This window comes from Pieris napi, chromosome 18 (assembly GCF_905475465.1).
Source record: "Pieris napi chromosome 18, ilPieNapi1.2, whole genome shotgun sequence".
Lineage (NCBI taxonomy): Eukaryota > Metazoa > Arthropoda > Insecta > Lepidoptera > Pieridae > Pieris > Pieris napi.
Window position 1 is genome coordinate 2,685,014 of NC_062251.1, and position 21,124 is coordinate 2,706,137.

The following is a 21,124-nucleotide window of genomic DNA, read 5'->3' on the forward strand; positions in this document are numbered from 1 at the left end:
TCTATATGGCCCTTTACAGCATATGATTTAAATGAATATTTTCGAAGATATTACAGATTTAAAAATTGCGGGTACGACTTAGCACATAGTCATAGAACTTTGAATTTAGTATCAGCATTGCACCCGTGCGAAGCTGGGGCGGGTCGCTAGTAATATAGGCATCTCATAACTCTTCCTTTCTTATATAGAAAAACGTGTGTGTACACGCGTTAGAAGTTAACTTCTTTGGCGTAATAATTTTTTTCGAGCACTTTGAGGAACGTTTTAATTGTCACTTCCAATCGAAACGATATAATATGTACTAATCATTATATTTTACAATAAACACTATGTTTTTTATCACATTGGAACGTGTTTTCTCGTATAGAAATCATTATTTTGGTTTAAATAAACACTACGCCATGACAGACAATGGAACTTGTCGATAAAACAGAGCAAGCGCCAATTACCGGACGGCGCCAAATTCGACTTTAAGAAGAGAGCTTACCAATTTTTTAAAGCCCGGCAACGCACTTGCGAGCCCTCTTACATTGAGCGTCCATAGACGGTAGCTATTTCCGAAAAAAAATGGACTTTAAGAAGAGAACGTACCAATTATTCTTAAAAGGCCAGCAACGCACTTGCGAGCCCTCTTACATTGAGCGTCTATAGGCGGTACATATTTCCGAACCAATTCGACTTAGGGTCCTTCAATATCGTACCAATTATTTTAAGGCCGGCAACGCACTTGCGAGCCCTCCTGCATTGAGCGTCCATAGGCGGTAGGTATTTCCGAACCATATCGACTTAGGATCCTTCAATAGCGGACCAATTCTTAAAAGACCCTATGGCATTGAATGTGTCCATGGGCATCACTTAATTACGTATGCAGATTAATTGAAATTTATCCCCCCACCCCTCCTCTTATCAGCAAAAGTAAGCAAAGCTCTCAAAATTAATAGTACATAATTAATTTTTTGTACGAATCCTCAAAAATGCATTTCAAGCATAGACAATGTGTGGGAAATATGTGTAAAAAAGTAAATAATTACTATTGACGTATTCACCAAAGACCCCCCCCCCTCGCCCCTATTGTGCTTACGTAATACATAAACGGCTAATTAAATAAAAATGGTATTGTTTCAGGTTTCAAAATGGAGCTAAAATCGCCGAAAGCGAAGAAAAAGACGACACCAAAACTCGTCTCATGGAAGAAACTGTTCAGCACACCCATTCTGATCCTTTTACTCCTCGGATCGACCAGTTGTGACGTTGACACTGACGTTGACATTGACATTGACGTTGACACTGACAGGCACACAGATAAGCGTATAGATAGACGGGTCTTAAGTGATATTCGCTATTTGAGGCGTAATTTAAATAAAGATGTGTTGAATTTTGTTATGAAAGACGTATTGATTGATGGCGAGGTGGAAAATCGGATACATTTCAATGGTATCACCGCGAAGGAGACTTTTGTTGGTGCAAATGGGTATGTATTTATTTACGTACTTATAGTATAAGATCCCGATATACAACGACCTTCACCGAGATGCTTATTTAATGAAACGTATTTTATATTTAATTTAATATGTCAATAAATATAATCCATATGGGTTGCCTAGCAAATTTCAGTCCAGAGTATGTTTAATTAATATTTAAAAAAATATTTTTTTTTATAATTTGCATGTAGTAAATTTTTTTAATTTCTTTCAATCAATATTTTTAATCAGGGTAGTATTTTATATGTATCACTATAAATTTCTTTTTTACTAAAGATGTATGTATACTTTAGTGTCACATAAAAAATAATACACATAAATAATTAATTGATTAAAAACAACCTAACGTTTGCATATTCTATGGGCTTCATACTTTCGATTGGTATAGAATTTATCTAATAATCATACCGGTGAAATGTTTAAAAAAATATTTTTTTTTAAATATTAATTAAAATACTCTGGACTGAAATTTGCTAGGCAACCCATATGGATTTTATTTATTGACATATTAAATTAAATATAAAATACGTTTCATTAAATAAGCATCTCGGTGAACGTCGAATTAATTTAATTTTTAATTTTTATTTAATTTATAAGGGACTAGATGACCCCGTGAACTTTGTTTCACCAACATATATTTGTGTCAAAACTTTTAAAACCGACCAAAGAGGTCGGCCCTCATACAGCAGACTACATACGAATACTATGAAACACATATTTTTGAAAGAATCTACAAATATGTAAATGACAACCAAGTGACAATTTTTTATTTCTTAAAAGACGTCCAATTTTCCATCTAAGAACAGTTTGTATTGGGAAATTCAATTGTCGTTTTTAGTATTTTTCTTTAATTATTATTTACGTTTCCCATCGTTTAAACCTTCCCCGATCTTCCACTAACATTTTAAGATCATAATTAGCCAAATCGGTCCAGCCGTTCTCGAGTTTTAGCGAGACTAACGAACAGCAATTCATTTTTATATATATAGATCAAGCGATCTCTTCCAGGCAACACTAGTAGGAAAAAAGTGCGAGCGTACAAAGTACACATGTCAGAAGTGAAACTTCTTTGCAAACTAATTTTTAAGTCTTGTTCATATTTATACAAATTTAAAATTTCCGAGACTGTCATTAAAAAATTAAGTGTCGAAAATTAATGCAAATAATAAATTTAATATTTTATTTTATTTCTTTGATATTAAAAACGTGGCATTTTAATTTACAATTCGTTATTTGAGATCTCATTAAATTATTTTGCATGAAATATAAAATACTAATATTTAGTAAATACTCTTTACGAAATTTGGTGTCCTTTGATTTTCTTATTTGGTGATTACGTCAAAAGTAATTATTTAATTACACATATTTCCCACACATGGTCTATGCTTGAAACGAAATGCATTTTTGAGGATTCCTACAAAAAGTTAATACGTTTATGTACTATTATTGAGAGCTTTGCTTACTTATGCTAACAGGGAGGGGGGGGGGATAAATTGTAGTAAATCTGTTTACGTAATACTTGATCATAGCTACTTCCACAGCGTTATGTCGTACGGTATTTTACTGTGGGGTGCTGCTGCAGAGGTTCAATCCATATTTGTGCTGCAGAAGCGGGCTGTTCGGGGTATTTGTTGTGTTTCTCCGAGGGAGTCGGTACGGAATAAGTTTAAGGAATTAAATATTATGACACTATCTGGTCAATATATTCTTGAAGCCTTGTTGTATGTCCAAAAAAATATAAACGATTTTAAAACAAATGGTGACTTTCACCAGTATAATACGCGAAATAGAACTAATTTGAGTGTACGACCAATCAGGCTCCAAAAGATAAACCACTCCTTATATGGAAATTGTATTCGTTTTTACAACAAACTCCCAAGCGAAATTAGAGAATTATCACTAAATAAATTCAAAGCCCTTGTTAAACGAAAATTAATCAACAAAGCTTTTTATAAATTTGAGGACTACTTAAATGATCCTAATCCTTGGGATTGAATTGCTCCAGTTCAAACAATTTGTATGACAATACTTGGCGATTAAAAAGAGTGGCGGAAAGTTTCTTGCCAGTTCTTCTTACCCGCTCTACGCCCTTGACTTGCGAACTGGTAGTAAATGTAAATTTATGATTAATTTAACTTGACGATTCAAAAGTGTACTTGGTTACCCACTTGAATAAAGATATTTTGAGTTTGAGTTTGAACGGCCTCGTACGTCTAGAATGTCATAAAAATGCTGGTAGCAGTTCTGTTGTGATCTAAGTCGTCGCCAGTGGTGATGAGTAGAGGCAGCTGTTCTTCTTCTGAAAGTGCCACCTCCTACCGAAAGTTGGCGATCATCTTGGCTATTTTAATTTTGGATGCCGCGCTTCTAAACAATGACTTGATGCTTTGACCAAACCATTGTCTTAAGTTTTTCAACCAGGGCGTGGGTCTGCGGCCAGGTCTCCTTCTACCTGCCACTTCGCCTTATATGATTAGTTGAAGCATCTCATATTGGAGTTACGTAAAACGTGTTCGAAATACTCAAGTTTCCTTTTCTTCACTTTCATAAGCACTTCTTTGTTCTTCTGCATTCTGTCCAGTTATATTTGAGAATCAAAAACTTTTTTAATATTTTTTACACGCTTTATATTAGCTTCACCTGTATGTATGTATGTATGTAACCGACTCCTTCGGACTCGATTTTGACCCACTTTAAACGGACAGATTTAATTCAAACTTTGTACACTTATAAAGAATCAGCGACAATATAATAATTTCATAGGTTTATCTCGAACAAACAATGAAATTTTTTTAAGTCCACAAAGCAATACGATTAAATTGAGACAACACTTATTGCTGCTAGGACTAAAAAGTGGAAAATAAATATAGTTTAAAAAAACTATAAAACACGCTTTTAAAGCACATCAAACTAAAAAGTGAAAAATAATTCCTAATTTAGGCTGAAAATGGTAATGAACAAAAAATACTGGTTTTATTGTGAAAAAGCGTGGGTTGCTCGATAGACGAAAAATATGGCACAGAGTTAATTAATCAAACATAATTTTTTTTAAATTATATTTATTTTACCGAACACACGCTTCCACTTTTTGGACCTAACACCGGTTTCCTCTCGATGTTACTTTCATAGAGCGAATGAAACATAGAAAGTCCATTGGTGCACAGCACAGGTTCTACGATCTGGGATGAGAGTCGCACGCTGAAGCCACCAGGCCAATGCTTATCTATTGGTGAAACCATATACAATCTTAAACGTGGTTTAATAAATCTACTTTAAATACCTGTCGTTATATAACAGTGTAGATAGCTCAAAAACTACTGAAACTATTTTGATGAAATTGTGAAAATTCATTCTGGTGCCCGCGACTTCGTCTGCGCAGGATTAAATTAAAATTCGTCCAAATGATGTAGTAATAACATATTTTATCTAATTTAAATACCAGAAGCGATAAAAGTATCTATTTTCATTTAGGAATCAATTTATTACTACCAAATGTGCATTTGAATAAATTATAAATTTTTATTGTAGTTATAGTTACACTGTTTTGGTTATAATGGCTTACACATAAGACATAGATATATACTGTGGAGGGCTTTTTTGTAGCACTATTTAAGATAAACATTTCCATCATACATTACATATGTGTTACACTAGCGGTTTTTACAGCGCACGCCAGAATAGCTCGCAGATGGTAGATTTTTTCATACTTGATATTTTGCATAATTCGCACAATATCTTTATAAATTGTAATGTGTTATTCTGATGTATAAGCTATATTATTGTAAAGTTTCATTAAAATCCATTCAGTAGTTTTATCGTGAAACAGTAACAAACATCCATCCATACTTACAAACTGTCGTGTTTATTATATTAGTATGATTTTCTGAGAAATTCGTGTACATTAAGCACACATAATTACACAACCGTTTTTTCGTGTGTCTAATTTTAAAAGGCCGGTGTTTGTCTGTCAACAGGCCGAGTGAGACGTCTAAACATCTCTAATAAAGTAGAACACACAGTATATTTTTTAAGGATTTTACTACTAATAAATATATATATATATATCTATATATATAAAAATGAAACCCGTTTTCCGTTGTCACGACATAACATGAAAACGGCTTGACCGATTTGTCTGATTCTTTTTTTATAATGTTCCTTGAAGTACGAGGATGGTTCTTATTGAGTCGAAAAAGTCTAAAAACAACACTTTTCTATATTCCCATACAAAATATTCGTAATAATATTTAAAGGCAATTTGAACTTTAATACCATATCATAAAGTTCAAGTGTTAGTGGAGGGGTTCCGGGAAGGTAAATTTTTATTTTTGACATAATGTATTTGATGTATTATCAACTTTCTTTTTTTATCTTACAAGCTAGACCGGTGTCCCGAATAGCAGAATAAGTATTAAAAAGTAAAGAATCGACTGTTAGGCGGTACGATGTTCGCCAGGCCAGCTAGTATATATATATATATTTTGAGATAACTTGCGACTTCCAAACATAATTAACCTCAAGGCATGGTCTAAAAACTTAGATCTCTCTAAATACTTAGATAATTAAAATGTTATGTAAATTGTAAGAAATATAAATTATATTATTAATTATATTTATTAATAAAAATAAATAAAACAGAATAAAAACATGTTTAAAATTAAAACAGCGATCTTGGCAAGCTTTCGCGGAACGAGTTATATATATCGCAGATGACAAATCCATCAAAATCCAAAGTCAATTATCTAATAGATTACTATTTACTGTTTATGATCGACTATTGGTTAAATTAATATTTGGGACCCTTCGGAGTATATAAAATAAATCAGTGCTAGAACCTCTTTAGGTCTTGGCCTCAGATTTCTGAATCTGTTTCATGATCATTTTCAAATCTAATAGGCAAGTAGGTGATCAGCCTCCAGTGCCTGTAACACGCCGTCGACTTTTTGGGTCTAAGACATGTCGGTTTCCTCACGATGTTTTCCTTCACCGTTCGAGCGAATGTTAAATGCGCATATAGAAAGAAAGTCCATTGGTGCACTGCCGGAGATCGAATCGTTTGGTCCCTGTGGCAGTGTACCTTTATTGCTGGAATTTCCTCGCTGTATTGCGATACTTATTCATTGAGGAAAGCACCAGCCTTGCGATTCTGTAACTCACTTTTCGAACTCACACAGCGGTTTTCGCAGCGGCGGTCGCGCTCAAATCAGTCGTGAAGCAGTCGTTTTATGATTTGGCATTCTGATAATGCGGGAGCTTGTAGTTTGTTGTTCGGGGGCTGCTCTGGAGTCACCGGTACTATCTACCAGGTGCCAACTTAAATCTTTAATTAGCGCCTGTGCACTTGAAGTTTTTGTTTTTTTTTATCTTTTCGTGTATGTTTGTCTAAGTGCTTGTGACATTAAATTTTTTATTGATGTACCAATGGGCAGTGCCGTGCGTTGACAAGCTTTTATAAATAACTAGCAGACCGGCGAAGCGTTGCTGTGGCTAAGGTTTTTGTTATATTACATAGTAGAAAACTATTCAAGGGAAATGGTAGGAGAACACCAGTCATGGGGACCATGCTTTTTTGGTGGTAATGCCATTAAATTGTAGCTTATGTGAAACGTTGGTACTTTCAACACAGCGCCATCTGTTAGAATTGTGACTATCAAATAATAAACAAATATTTTGCAATAAAATAATGTTGCGGGTATAAATTGAGATGTAAGCTATCCTATCTTTTCAGTTAGGTCAAACTGCACACGGTGTGCAAATTTGATTGATATCGGTTTGGTAGTTTAGGAGTCCATAGCGGACAAACAACGTGACACGTAATTTATATATATTAAGATTAATCAAAAAGCTTATCAAACAGCGTATGGCGTTTGATATCTCTGTGTGTCTCGACATTTAAACACACATGTTATAATTGTGAATAATAAAACGCGCGAAGTCTGTCTTGCTTCCTGACATCTGGTGGCAAATGGCAATAAACTTTTAATAATCCGACTACACGCTGTATATATTATACAACTTGATGGAGACGTAATATCAAATCAAAAATTTTCTTTTGGCGCGTTAGGGAATTGATGAGAGTAAATTTTTACGATGCGCGCGCACACCGTTACAAAAAACTGACACCCTGAAGTTAGCTATAGTCAATATTTTAGTTTTTTATTGAAGTTTAGATACACCCTGTAGATTTTTATAAAACTGTTATCTGGAGACGTAAAAACTATGCCATGAAAGACTTCTAAAAACTTCACTTTTAAGCTTTTTTGAAGTTATACTTCTTTTGGCGCGTTAGGGAATTGATGAGAGTAAATTTTTACGATGCGCGCGCACACCGTTACAAAAAACTGACACCCTGAAGTTAGCTATAGTCAATATTTTAGTTTTTTATTGAAGTTTAGATACACCCTGTAGATTTTTATAAAACTGTTATCTGGAGACGTAAAAACTATGCCATGAAAGACTTCTAAAAACTTCACTTTTAAGCTTTTTTGAAGTTATACTTCTTTTGGCGCGTTAGGGAATTGATGAGAGTAAATTTTTACGATGCGCGCGCACACCGTTACAAAAAACCGACAACCTGAAGTTAGCTATAGTCAATATTTTAGTTTTTTTTTTTAAGTTTAGGTACACGCTGTAGATTTTTATAAAACGGCAACGCACTTGCGAGCACTCTTGCATTGAGCGTCCATAGGTAGTAGGTATTTCCGAACCAATTCGACTTAGGTCCTTCAAGGAGCCTACTTATTTTTAAAATGCCGGCAACGCAATTGCGAGCCCTCCTGCATTGAATGTCCATAGGCGGTAGCTATTTCCGAACCAATTCGATATTAAGAAGAGAGCGTACCAATTCTTAAAAGACACACTGGCGTTGTATGTGTCCATGGTCATCATTTAATTACGTAAGCAAATTTACTGCAATTTATCCCCCCCCCCCTCCTCTTATCAGTGGAGAAAAATAATAGTACAAAAACGTATAAATTTTTAGGAATCCTTGAAAATGCACTTCGTTTTCAAGCATAGACAATGTGTGGGTAATTTTTAAAAAGTAAATAATTACTGTTGACGTAATACTTGATAGGCCCCTAACACTTTTTGAAGTGAAACTTGTTTAGGCGCATGAGTAAAATTTTTACGGAACGTCACGAAGATGTGCAGCGTTTTTGGTGAAGAAAAGGGAGAGAGCGATTGAGAATTTCGTTAATTTATGAATTATTAGTATTTTATATTTTATGCAAAATAATTTATTATAATCTCAAATGACGAATTGTAAATTAAAATGCCACGTGTTTTTATTATCGAAGAAATAAAAAAAGAATTATAATTTTTAATAATTTTCGACACATCATATTTTAATGACAATTAAATTAATTAAATTCCTAACATATCTTCCCTTTTCCCTCCCTCTAAGTCTCGGAAATCTAAAGTTTTAGATTTGTATAAATATGAACAAGACTTAAAAATAAGTTTGCCAAAGAAGTTTCACTTCTGACATGTGTACTTTGTACGCGCGCACTTTTTTGACGTGACAACGTCTTATAATTCGATGGAGCCGGCTGCACGCACGAAAAAACATGACTCGTGCGGCGTTACCTCGCTCTGAGGCGTTCCATTTAAGGCTTGAAGTGCAAGCGAGAGCACTCGTTCCGCGCTCTCGCTTGAACACAAAAATTGCCATAATTGTAGTAAATGTAACTTGATCAATTCAATTGCGATTTCTATTTACTTCATATGTAACAAATAAAATTAAAATTTTCTTTTGAAGAATGTGGTTGCATTCCATCCATCAATATTTTCTTATGACGTCACGTTCAACTATCGTCAGTAAACCGACTTTACAGACAACCGATATTTTTTTTCCTACAATTAAAAGCCTATTAATCAATTGGAGACAGAGTAAGGGTGATGTTTCTGATGCTTAAGAGGATACCCTTGTAAGTGTGAAAAGCGATTTAAAATCCAATTATTTGGTATGGTTTCTCTTATGTTAACATTTTGACCGTGAACCGTTGCCAATTCTGTGGACGGTTCTGTTATTTCAGTAGATCTACTGATTTAAACATATAAGCCGGAGACATATCCTCGCTCCATCGTGGACATCGTCATTAGCGTAGTGTCATGTGGGTAAAGTGTGAGCACAAGACACGAATTATCATATGTAATACCACAAGAGCTTCAAAATTATCGGGAAATACCCGATAATTTTGAAGCTCGTGTGGTATTCGGGGGATTATTTTTCCGACCCAAATGTCGGCCAATAGAATTGCACCATGAGACGAAATGTACAGTTAACAAATAAGAATTTCATAATGAATAAAACAACTACTTAATACTTTTCTTGAAGCTTGACCAGAGAAAATTTTCACAAAAATTTTTCGTCGAATGGTGCAATTCTATTGGCCGATATTTGGGTCGGAAAAATAATCATGCAGTATTTAATTTTTATTGATTCCTGATTTGTTTGTACGCTAATATATACCGATTATACCAATTCGACTTGGGGTCCTTAAGCGTACCAATAAAAGGGCGGCAACGCAGTCGCCTCGGACATTGTGTGACCATCTGTCGGCGTGTCAGGCACAGAATACAACCTACTTGCCGATTAGATTAAAACATGAAATAGCCTATGATAAAAGCCCAAATCTAAATATATCTTTATATATATAATTCTACTGTACGTGTGTATGTCACTGAACTCCTCTAAAACGGCTGGACCGATTTTGTATGCATTTGGCGCCCTGGATGGTTTAAAAAGAGTGGCGGAGAGTTTATTGCCGGTTCTTCTCTTCCGTTCTACGCCCTTGATTTGAGAAATGGCAGTAAATGTAAAATTCGAAGCATTTCATATATGTATATATATTTCTTTTTTGAAGTTCATAAGTGTACATTTTATTACCTATATGAAGAAATCATTTTTGAATTTGATTTTTTTTGAGTTTTAGATTCACAAATCAGCCCGACAGATGGCGCTGCAGTCGGTATCTAGGTTATTTATCTATACAGCCACAGGTGGTGTATATATAAATCTTCAGTGCATATGTTCGTAATTAAACTCCTAAACGGCTGGACAGATTTTGATGAAAGTTTTTGTGTGTTCAAGTAAAGTGTAGAATGATTTACATTATTAAATATTTGTTTTTGTGTGTAAGACGTGTGTATAGGGCAGCTACTGTCGGATACGCTAGTAGTGAACTACTACCGGTACTATCTACAATTAGCACCTGTGCACTTAAACCCCACGGCCCAAGAGTCTACCCCAAAGGGGACAAACTCGAAGGAGGAAATACTTACATTTGGTAACATATTATAATTATATTTGCCATAAATTGACTGAGACTTACAATATCAGTATATCTACTGATTTATACTGACGGTATATACCGTACTTGTATAGCACTAGTCGTTCATAACATTGTTACATCAGTGTCAACGTGATATTTGTAGGTTTTTACAAATGATAGATTTATTTATATATACACGTGCGTTGCCGGCCTTTTAAGAATCGGTAGGCTCCTTGAAGGTCCTAAGTTGAATTCCTTCGGAAATACCTACTGCTTATGGACGTTCAATGCAAGAGCACTCGCAAGTGCGTTGCCGGCCTTTTAAGTATTAGTAGACTCCTTGAAGGACCGAAGTCGAATTGGTTCGGAAATACCTACCATCTATGGACGTTCAATGCAAGAGGACTCGCAAGTGCGTTGCCGGCCTTTTAAGAATTGGTAGGCCCCTTGAAGGATCTAAGTTGAATCGGTTCGGAAAGACTTCAATAGGCAGCTGGTACCAATTCTTAATAGGCCGGCTACGCACATGCGAGCCTTCTGGTCTGGTGTCCATCACTTAACATCTGGTGAGCCTCTTGCCACTACCTTCTAACATATAATAACACTGACAAATGACTCATATATTTTTAATATCACATACACGAACTTCTATTTCGCAGTCGGTTAAAAATTGTGATAATTACAGCGCACGGGGAACAATGCTGTCTGCCCCACTACCTCTGAAAGCCTAAAAGAAATGTTTGTGTGAATCGAAGTGTTATTAATAGTGCCTCGACCGGTTTACACTTCTCGTAGGGTTGCCACTTCGCTGTATTTATTCGTGGATGACAGCTGTCAGAAATCCATTTAAAGAATTTTTTTATCACCTCATGTGAGACGTTTTAAGAATATCTGCAATTAACTAATTAAAATCTATAACAAAAAAACAATAAATATCTAAAATATATTATTAAAAGGAGTCGCTTTTTCCAAGATGGCGGCCGGGGACATGGGCGCCAACCCCAAAAACCCCTACATGTCCCATAAATAAAATTGCGTCCTCTATCACATGTTCAGTTTGGCCCTCAAATTGTAACATTTCAATGGCCTATTAGGCAAGGTTTCGAAGTAGAAAATTTATGTCAAATGACGTCACACCTGGTCCGCCATTTTGTATGCGGCAATCTCGAATAGGTGTATTGTCAAAAGCGTAAGCAGATTTACTGCAATTTATCCCCCTCTAAGTAAAAAGTAAGCAAATATTACATAGACGCATTGATTTCTGCCTCCTACTCTATTTATATCGTCTGCCCATCTCTTGCTCTCTCTTCCTCTTTTCCTTTTTCCATCTCGTGGTTGCCATTCTGTAATAACTTTTGTTTATTTCAACCTGCAAGGGAATAGTAAAGACTAAATATTGGAAAATACTACTTTTGAAGTTATACTTCTTTTGGCGCGATGGAGAAAAATGGTGAGAGTGAATTTTTACGATGCGCGCGCGCACACCGACACCTAAATTCTACATCGTTAAGTTAGTTCCAGGTGGCATGAAAATCGATAATTAACTATATTCAAGTTGTATATTCTAGTATTTTATATTCAGAACACGTGTTTCGTAACAGGACAATTAATCAGTGTGAATAAATAAATATTATTTTGGTGTTATTATTAAATCAATTTCATATACGACGGTGATAGTATTTACTAATAATAATTTATTATTTATTAGTATATCTATATATATTGAATATTAGTGATAAAACTGATTTAAATAAACTGTTTTGAGTGCATTTATAGATTTGAGGTTAATTGTCGGTATGTATAATTTTTAATTATTGCTTCTGTTGATTCCAACTATGTCGTTCCAAAGAAGTATAACTTCTATTGCGTGTAATTAAGTACACACACACTTTTTTTTTTAACAGTTCAATTATATAAAACTTTTAGACATTCCATAGACAACTTTTTAACAATTAAATGTAGGCAGCCCTAGTTAAGTAGAAGACGGCATAATTTGAATGAAAAGACTGCATACATCGCTATTATGACGCGATGGGGAGACAAGCGGATGGATTTGTATGGATACGTCTAAGGAAATAAAATGTTAAAAATATACAGAAAAGACATGTATCTTAAAATATGTTTATTAAATATATATATATGTGTATCAGTAATACAAAGGAATTGTGGAGGAAGGATGATGATCTTCATTTTAGTTATACTTCTTTTGGCGCGTTAGGGAAAAATCATGAGAGTAAATTTTTACGAGACACACGCACACAGTCACAAAAAACCGACACCCTGAATATCTGTTCAAACGTCGGTAAAACAGTCTGGGCCACTAGTTGGCGCTTGCTCTGTTTTATCGACAAGTTGCATTGTCTGTCATGGCGTTGTGTTTATTTAAACCAAAATATAGATTTCTATAGGTACGAGAAAACCCGTTCCATATGATAAAAGACATAGTGTTTAATATAAAATATCATGATTAGTATATATTATATCGTTTCGATTGGAAGTGACCATTAAAATGGACAAGAAAAATGCAATTCAAAGCGGGAAAAGTCCGTCTAAAGTGCTCTGAGAAAATTTTACGCCAAAGACGTTAATTTTAAACTCGTGTACACACCTTTTTTTTAAGCTATTGCATATCGCGGTCTTTGAGCGCGGCGACGGAATGAAGAAATTCCGTAACGAAATAAACCTAACACACGATGACGTAATATAGGTGCGGCCAATACGCGTTAGAGCGGGACAGAACGCATACTGTGTCTCACATCGGTGTAGCGTGATCGGATAGGCGTGTTAGTCTGAGTCCGGTAGAGTGGTAGATTGAATTATTATCAAAGAAAAAAAATACTGCAAAAAATTAAATAAATAATTAAATTGCATATGTTTATAAAAAATGCTATGCAATGGCTTTACCGCGGCAGTCCCCGAGTGCCACACGTATTTTTTACACGCTTTATATTAGCTTCACCTGTATGTATGTATGTAACCGACTCCTTCGGACTCGATTTTCACCCACTTTTAACGGACAGATTTAATTCAAACTTTGCGCACCTGCCAAAGATCGATGACAATGCAATAATCCGAAAAAAAATTAAAAAAATAAACTAAAAAAGTGGGCGCTGGGCGCTCTGTGCTTTTTCACAATAATACCAGTATTTTTTGTTCATTACCATTTTCAGCCTAAATTAGGAATTATTTTTCACTTTTTAGTTTGATGTGCTTTAAAAGCGTGTTTTTTAGTTTTTTTTTAACTATTATTTATTTTATTTAATTTCGTCCTTTACATTATCATAACTATTTTCCACATACCCTTACGGGGCTGTGGTGGAGGAGTATCTGAGACGCATCCCACTAAAACCCCATGGCACCACCAGAAATCTCCACATCACATTGTTATATCCATATATTCTAACTATAGCGAGGGCGGTCAGCGAAAAGGGCTTTTGAACTACCTGCGCGGAACATCGCAGTCATTTGTGACTTCACAAACTATTGATATATAAGAAGAATATTGTAAGATGAAAAAAATTCTTTTTCATTATACGATACAGTGCATTTAGTAAGTAATAAGTATTTACAATATTTTTAACATACATCTATATATATACTAGTAGACTCGGCCAAGCGTTGCTGTGGCTAAGATTTTTGTTATATTACATAGTAGTAAACTATTCAAGAGAAACGGCAGGAGAACACCAATTCACCATGCTTTTTTGGTGGTTATGCCATTAAATTGTAGCTTATGTGAAACGTTGGTATTTATTTTGATAAGGATCAATACCTAGGTATAAAGAGCCTTTTCTAGCGGTGGTATTTTAATAAAAGGACGCTTATTGTGACCTAACTATAAAAGATAGAGACATGCTGTCGTAACATTTTTTATAGATAGTGATGTGTCCTAAAAAATTGTAATACATCATTTTGTTCTATCATTAATAGTTTTCGCAGCGCACACGATTGAAGGAAGTTTTTTGTTTATTTTTTTAACACCTTGGGTTAGATTATTCAAGTTTTAGTAAGCATCCCTGAAATGAAACATAGCCAATGTCACTCGGGAATAGTGTAGCTTGCCAACGGTGAAAGAATTTTTGAAATCGGTCCAGTAGTTTCGGAGCCTATTCATTTCAAACAAACAAAAAATCAAATCTTTCCTCTTTATAATATTAATATAGGTAAAAAAGCGTACAAAGTACACATGTCAGAAGTGAAACTTCTTTGGCAAACTAATTTTTAACTCTTGTTCATATTTATACAAATCTAATTGTATTGTCATTGTCAAAACAAACAAAGATTGTCTATAGTATCTATACTAATACTAGCTGACCTGGCTAACTTCGTTCCGCCCTACAACCTTATAATATCGTTGTTACTTTAATTTAACTTATTTTAGGATTTTATTAATGTTAAGTTATTACATTAATACAACTTTTTTGCAAATACAGAAATGTTTTATTGCTTGCCATTGCGAAAGAAGAATGGCAGTTTTACACATTAGGCATCTTCTCTCTAGCGTCAATATGGCGATACTGCATGTTAAGCTCTTTCTGATATCCAACATCTTTTGATCAGGATCAAAGCATGGTTATGCATCTCCTCATTCACCTCAAGATCGGAATTTCTTGAACTGACACGAATTAGACGTAAAATGATGCGTAGTTTTGTCAACAGATGGCACCATATGGTTTTTGCTTTCGTAAAATTAATTAATTTATTTATTGTTATTCGATAACTTATCCGATATTTTATTGCTTATTCTGCTATTCGGGACGGAAACAAATCCAACAAATCAAAAACCATGGCAATCGGTCCAGCCGTTCTCGAGTTATAAGTGTTGTAACAAACACGACTTTCTTTTATATATATAGATTATATAAAGAGAAAAGGTTTAAAAGGGCCTCAGATTTCTGAATCTGTTTTATGATCATTTGTCAATCTAATAGGCAAGTAGGTGATCAGTCCCGGTGCCTGACACACGCCGTCGACTTTTTGGGTCTAAGACATGTCGATTTCCTCACGATGTTTTCCTTCACCGTTCGAATGTTAAATGCGCATAGAAAGAAGGTCACGGTGCACAGCCGGGGATCGAACCTACGACCTCAGGGATGAGCGTCGCACGCTGAAACCACTAGGCCAACATTTATAATTAGAAACACTAATAAATTATTATTGTAGTAATTAAGAAATGATGAAATTACCTGTCTAGAAGGGCTAATAAATGTGATTTAACTTTCAATTACAGTAGAACCTCGATAAGATAAAGTCCAAGGGAAACACAAAATATTTTATGTTATAGAGGTTTTAAGTTATCAAGGTTCTATGTTAGGTAAAGGTTAATATAGAGGTATGTACATGTTTCTATGTACCCTTCCTCCCATTTTTACTTGAATGCATCAGAAGGATGGAAAATTAAATATGTAATCATATTTATTCACATTACTTACATTACATAAAAATAAAACAACAACTAAAGGTTTAGTCTACTTAAAAAAATCTGTGATTTTCTTTTGTTTTAAAAAATTTACTGTTTCTAAATCGATTTGATTTTCAATGACAAATAGAGAGGAGAATACATTAACACATTAACTTATGATGCAAGTAAGTCGTTGTCACAAAGCTAACCGCCGCAAAGCTTTGAAGAATTTAGATAAAGCAAACAATAGGTAATGTATTGTTTACGTTAACAATACATTAGTAAACACATGCAAGCAATAAATACCGAAACCATTTGTTTTGACACTCTTTCAAAATGACTCATTCACAAACAATTTTATGTTATAGAGGTTGTGGAAACATTTCTTTTAGTTACTGAGGGCCTATACAGAGATTATTTATTTAAGTTATAGAGGTTGCGTATTTTAAGTTATAGAGGTTTTGGGCTCTGAGGGGAAGGGAACATAGTATTTTTTGAAGTAACAGAGGTTTTTATGTTACCGAGGTTTACGTTATCGAGGTTCTACTGTATATCTTTTATAGGACCTTAATTATTTATTTTTGTAGAATTTTAATAGTTTAAATGACGTTTAATAATTACAAAGTAGAAATTACGATGCGTGATAATTATTTTATCTGTAAATTAATATTATATACTTAATCGTAAACAAGTTCGACCGAACAGAGCTCAAGGCCCTTCAGGCAAACAGCGATATTTAAAAAAAAAAGAAAAAATAAGTTTGTTTATTTCCGTAAAAGGCCCGTGTTTTTCCAATTTTTACAAATGTTGAATTTACAGTTTAGTATTACAGTGTTGGAAGCGAAGAAATAAAAGAATATTTTTAGAAGAATTCATTTCCAGTCCCTATTCGCTTAGCTCCTTCTCTATCTTCCTTTAAATTTCTTCTGTACAAACATTACCATTCCACATCGTATCCCTAACTTTAATAATACCTACTAACTGACGTGAGACTGATCTTAAATTAAATTAAAATGATTCATGTGCACTTTTTATTATTATATTTTTTTTTCATGTATCCTTTATTCGTTTAGTTTGTTTTTGGAACGAAGTTCCTTATCGCGCGTTCTGAAAGGGGGCTAGACGGAAAAAAATCTTACGAAAAGTTGTTACGACACTTTTTTGCTATTTGCTATTGTAATACACCGGTTCTCGTCCGATCACCGAAGTTAAGCAACGTCGGGCGAGGTCAGTATTTGGATGGGTGACCGCCTGAGAACACCTCGTGATGTTGGCTTTTTTTTTTCGTCGTAAGATTGGTGTCGAGAAAATCTATCATACTGTTATGATACCAATTAACATATAAATTAATCGAAAGGAAATTCGTTCCATCCGGGTGTCCCTTGACACCTCTAAAGTTTTTTTTTATTCCTGTTTAGTTTATTTTTCTTAACAACTATATGTAATACGTATTTTTGCACTTCTTGCCTACCTTATGTAATTAAATACATTTGTTTTTCTTTTCTCACAGTGGTTGTCTGGAAGAGATCGCTTGAAAGCGATAAGGCCGCCAGTTGCCTTTCCTTTACATGCAGGCGAATGAGTGAAACGTTAGCACATCACACGCTCGCCCGGCCCACGCCCCCCTCAGTTGCGTCACACTATTTATTAGCAAACTAAACAAATACACACACAACAGTGTTAACTCTTTATAAGGTCATTCGTTATAACAAAAAACTCTCTATAACGTAAAATTGAGGTAATTTGTTTGATTAACACAAAACCCATACATTAAGTTTCTCTTTATAACGCAACACCCTCTATATAACGAAGAAATATTTTATTTATTTATTTATTTGCTCAACGGTATTGCTACAGCTACTTATTAAACAATATTCAAACAATTACACTGTACACAAAAGCCAAAAACGGAATACACATTTAAACATACACAAAGCACAGTTTCACCTATACAAATACAAAAAATATACAAAGAATAAATTTATAATAAATTCTAAGTTCTAAGATTCATTGTTCATTAAGATATATATTTGATTTTAAGTTTTTTTAAACTATTTTTTAAACATTTTTTAGTTACATTAAATATATGTATCTATTTGCTGGTAATTTATGTTGTAATCTGAAGGTATACGATACATGAGTTATTTTCATATTTAGACATAAACAACATACTTAAGTGTAATTGTTTTTATAATTAGCTTACAAAACTAACCTATTGAGGTGCCGAAATTTCTCGCCTTCGTTATTGTGAATTTCATTAAAATAAAAATAAATAAAATATGTTTATTATGGAACATAAGATACATGTATCACTTATTCCACGTCATTAAATTTGAATTTGTAGGCATCCCTACTCATCGGCAAAGAAGACAGAGGGTGTAGGCCGAGAGAAAAAGCCGGCGTTAAAAACTCGCGGTACTCTTTTAAAACAGCAAATCATCAAACACTCTTATTTAAAACAAATATCGCAAATTAATTAGAAGTAGCCTGTCTAGCACTAGTCCCAGGCCCTTTTATCAACTAGATAATCGTTGACTTTATAGTAAGCCTTTTAACACAGCTTTTCTTTAATACATTTCTTAAATTTTATTGAAAGGCAGAGATAAAAGAGCCTCTGGGATTTTATTAAAGAAGAGTATGCCTTTCCCCAAAAAAAATATTATTACCATTAACACGTGTGCTATTATTCCTAGATTACATAGTCGTGCACAAGTCGACATGTGTCAGGCGCAGGCTGGTCACCTACTTGTCTATTAGATCGACATCAAATAGATACAGAAATCTGAGGCTCAGACCTAAAAAGGTTGTAGCGCCACTGATTTATTGACGTGACAACGTCTTATAATTTGATGGAGTCGGCTGCACGCATGAAAAAACATGACTCATGCGGCGTTACCTCGCTGTGAGGCGTTACCTCGCTGTGAGGCGTTACCTCTGAGGCGTTACCTCTGAAGCGTTACCTCTGAGGCGTTCCATTTAAGGCTTGAAGTGCAAGCGAGAGCACTCGTTCCGCGCTCTCGCTTGAACACAAAAATTGACATAATTGTATTTATGCGTACAAATAAATGTAACTTGATCAATTCAATTGTGATTTGCATTTACCTCCTTCTCTATATCCATACAAAATATCTATCTAACAAATAAAATTAAAATTTTCTTTTGAAGAATGCAACCATTCCATCAGTATTTTCTTATGACGTTGTCACGTTCAACTATCGTTAGTAACCGACTTTACAGACAACCGATTTTTTTTAGTTATTAAATACGTCGAAAACAATAATTTTTAATTTTGAAAGACATCACCTTTACCTAATCTTGGCGCCATTGTGCGTCAAACAAAACATTTGACACTCGAGTGAACGTCAAATGCGAATCATAAATTATCTGTGCTGTCACTTTGACAGCGAGGGAAATACTTTTGAAATGATTGCACGGAACGGTATTTTGTAATTTGTGACCAACTAAAACGTGGACTTCGGATATTATTCGTTGTATATCTAATATATAAAATTCTCGTGTCACAGTTTTCGTTGCCATACTCCTCCGAAACGGCTTGACCGATTTTGATGAATTTTTTTGTGCTTATCCGGTATCTATGAGAATCGGCCAACATCTATTTTTCATCCCCCTAAATGTTAGGGGTAGTCCACCCCTAATTTTTATTTTTTAGACAAAATTTTTAATTTCTATTTTCTTATGATACAGCATTAAAAAATACATACAACCCCTAATTTTCACCCCTGTACGATCAACCCCTATTTTTTATTATAAATGATATATGTACATGGCAAAACGACGTTTGCCGGATCTAATATAATAAGATGAGTTTAATATATAAAATTCTCGTGTCACAATGTTCGTTCCCATACTCCTCCGAAACGGCTCGACCGATTCTTATGAAATTTTTTATGCATATTCAGAAAGTCTGAGAATCGGCTACTATCTTTCAAACCCGTAAGTGATAAGGGGTTTTTTCCCCTAATTTTTTTTAATTTTTTTATGATACAGCATACAAAAATACATACAACCCTTAACTGTCACCCCCTCCACCATCAACCCCTTTTTTATGCACTAGATAGTTATTTTTGTTGAACTAAAAAAATGTTTCCTAGAAATAATATACATGGCAAAACGACGTTTGCCGGGTCAGCTAGTATATTATATTTAGATCTAATATATAAAATTCCCGGAGGTGTTTGTATAGAAACTCCTGCCCTTAAATCGAGACAGCAAAATATGCCTGAGAAATATTGCAGTATTTTCGATTGCAAAGCAATCGTTCCGGCCATACTGGGACACTAAACAAGTCAAAGTCAAAAATCATTTAATCATATAGTTAACACAATGTACACTTATGAACGTCAAAAAAGAAAATAAATGCTTCTAATTTTACATTTACTGCCAGTTCTCAAAGCAAGGGCGAGAAAGAGAAGAACTGGCAATAAACTCTCAGCCCCTCTTTTTAATCGCCAAACATTCAACGGACATACAAAAAATATTGCCTAATAATTCTGGCTGATGCTACCAGCATTTTCGTTCCCCTAGGAGCCCCTTTATACTATTTTTACTCATAACCTTATTAATATGGATACCGTTATAAGATTTAAATGCGCCCACGCACTTCGATTAATCATATCCAATCAAAATCATCTTGTGCAACTATAGAATGCATTGACCCGTCTTACTATCAAAGGTGTATGTATCGAAGACCTGTACCTAGGTACCGCTCGACAGAGTGGAGGCGGTCCTGCAGCAGCTAAAATCAAGTGGTGGGAGGCCACGTTTATAACTTAATATATTAACAGACAGATAGAGAAAGATCCTTTCGATGGAATGTCCTTTTTGATGCGAAACTTCTTTAGGCGCATGAGGGTAAAATTTTTACGCAACGTCACGAAGATGTGCAGCGTTTTTGTCGAAAGGGAGCTAAGCAAGAAGTGCAAAAATACATAATACATATAGTTATT

At 34.6% G+C, this 21,124-nt stretch overlaps 1 protein-coding gene across 3 annotated transcripts in view; it reads left to right on the forward strand.

Moving 5' to 3' along the window:
* LOC125058326 overlaps positions 1 to 21,124 on the forward strand; it is a 109,444-nt gene that overhangs the window by 20,674 nt on the left and 67,646 nt on the right. For all 3 annotated transcript variants that reach the window (XM_047662392.1, XM_047662390.1, XM_047662393.1), the window contains exon 2: positions 1,126 to 1,471. In XM_047662392.1, coding sequence (XP_047518348.1) covers positions 1,134 to 1,471 — 338 coding nt within the window. In that variant the 5' untranslated portion in view covers positions 1,126 to 1,133. The remainder of the gene's footprint in view (positions 1 to 1,125; positions 1,472 to 21,124) is intronic.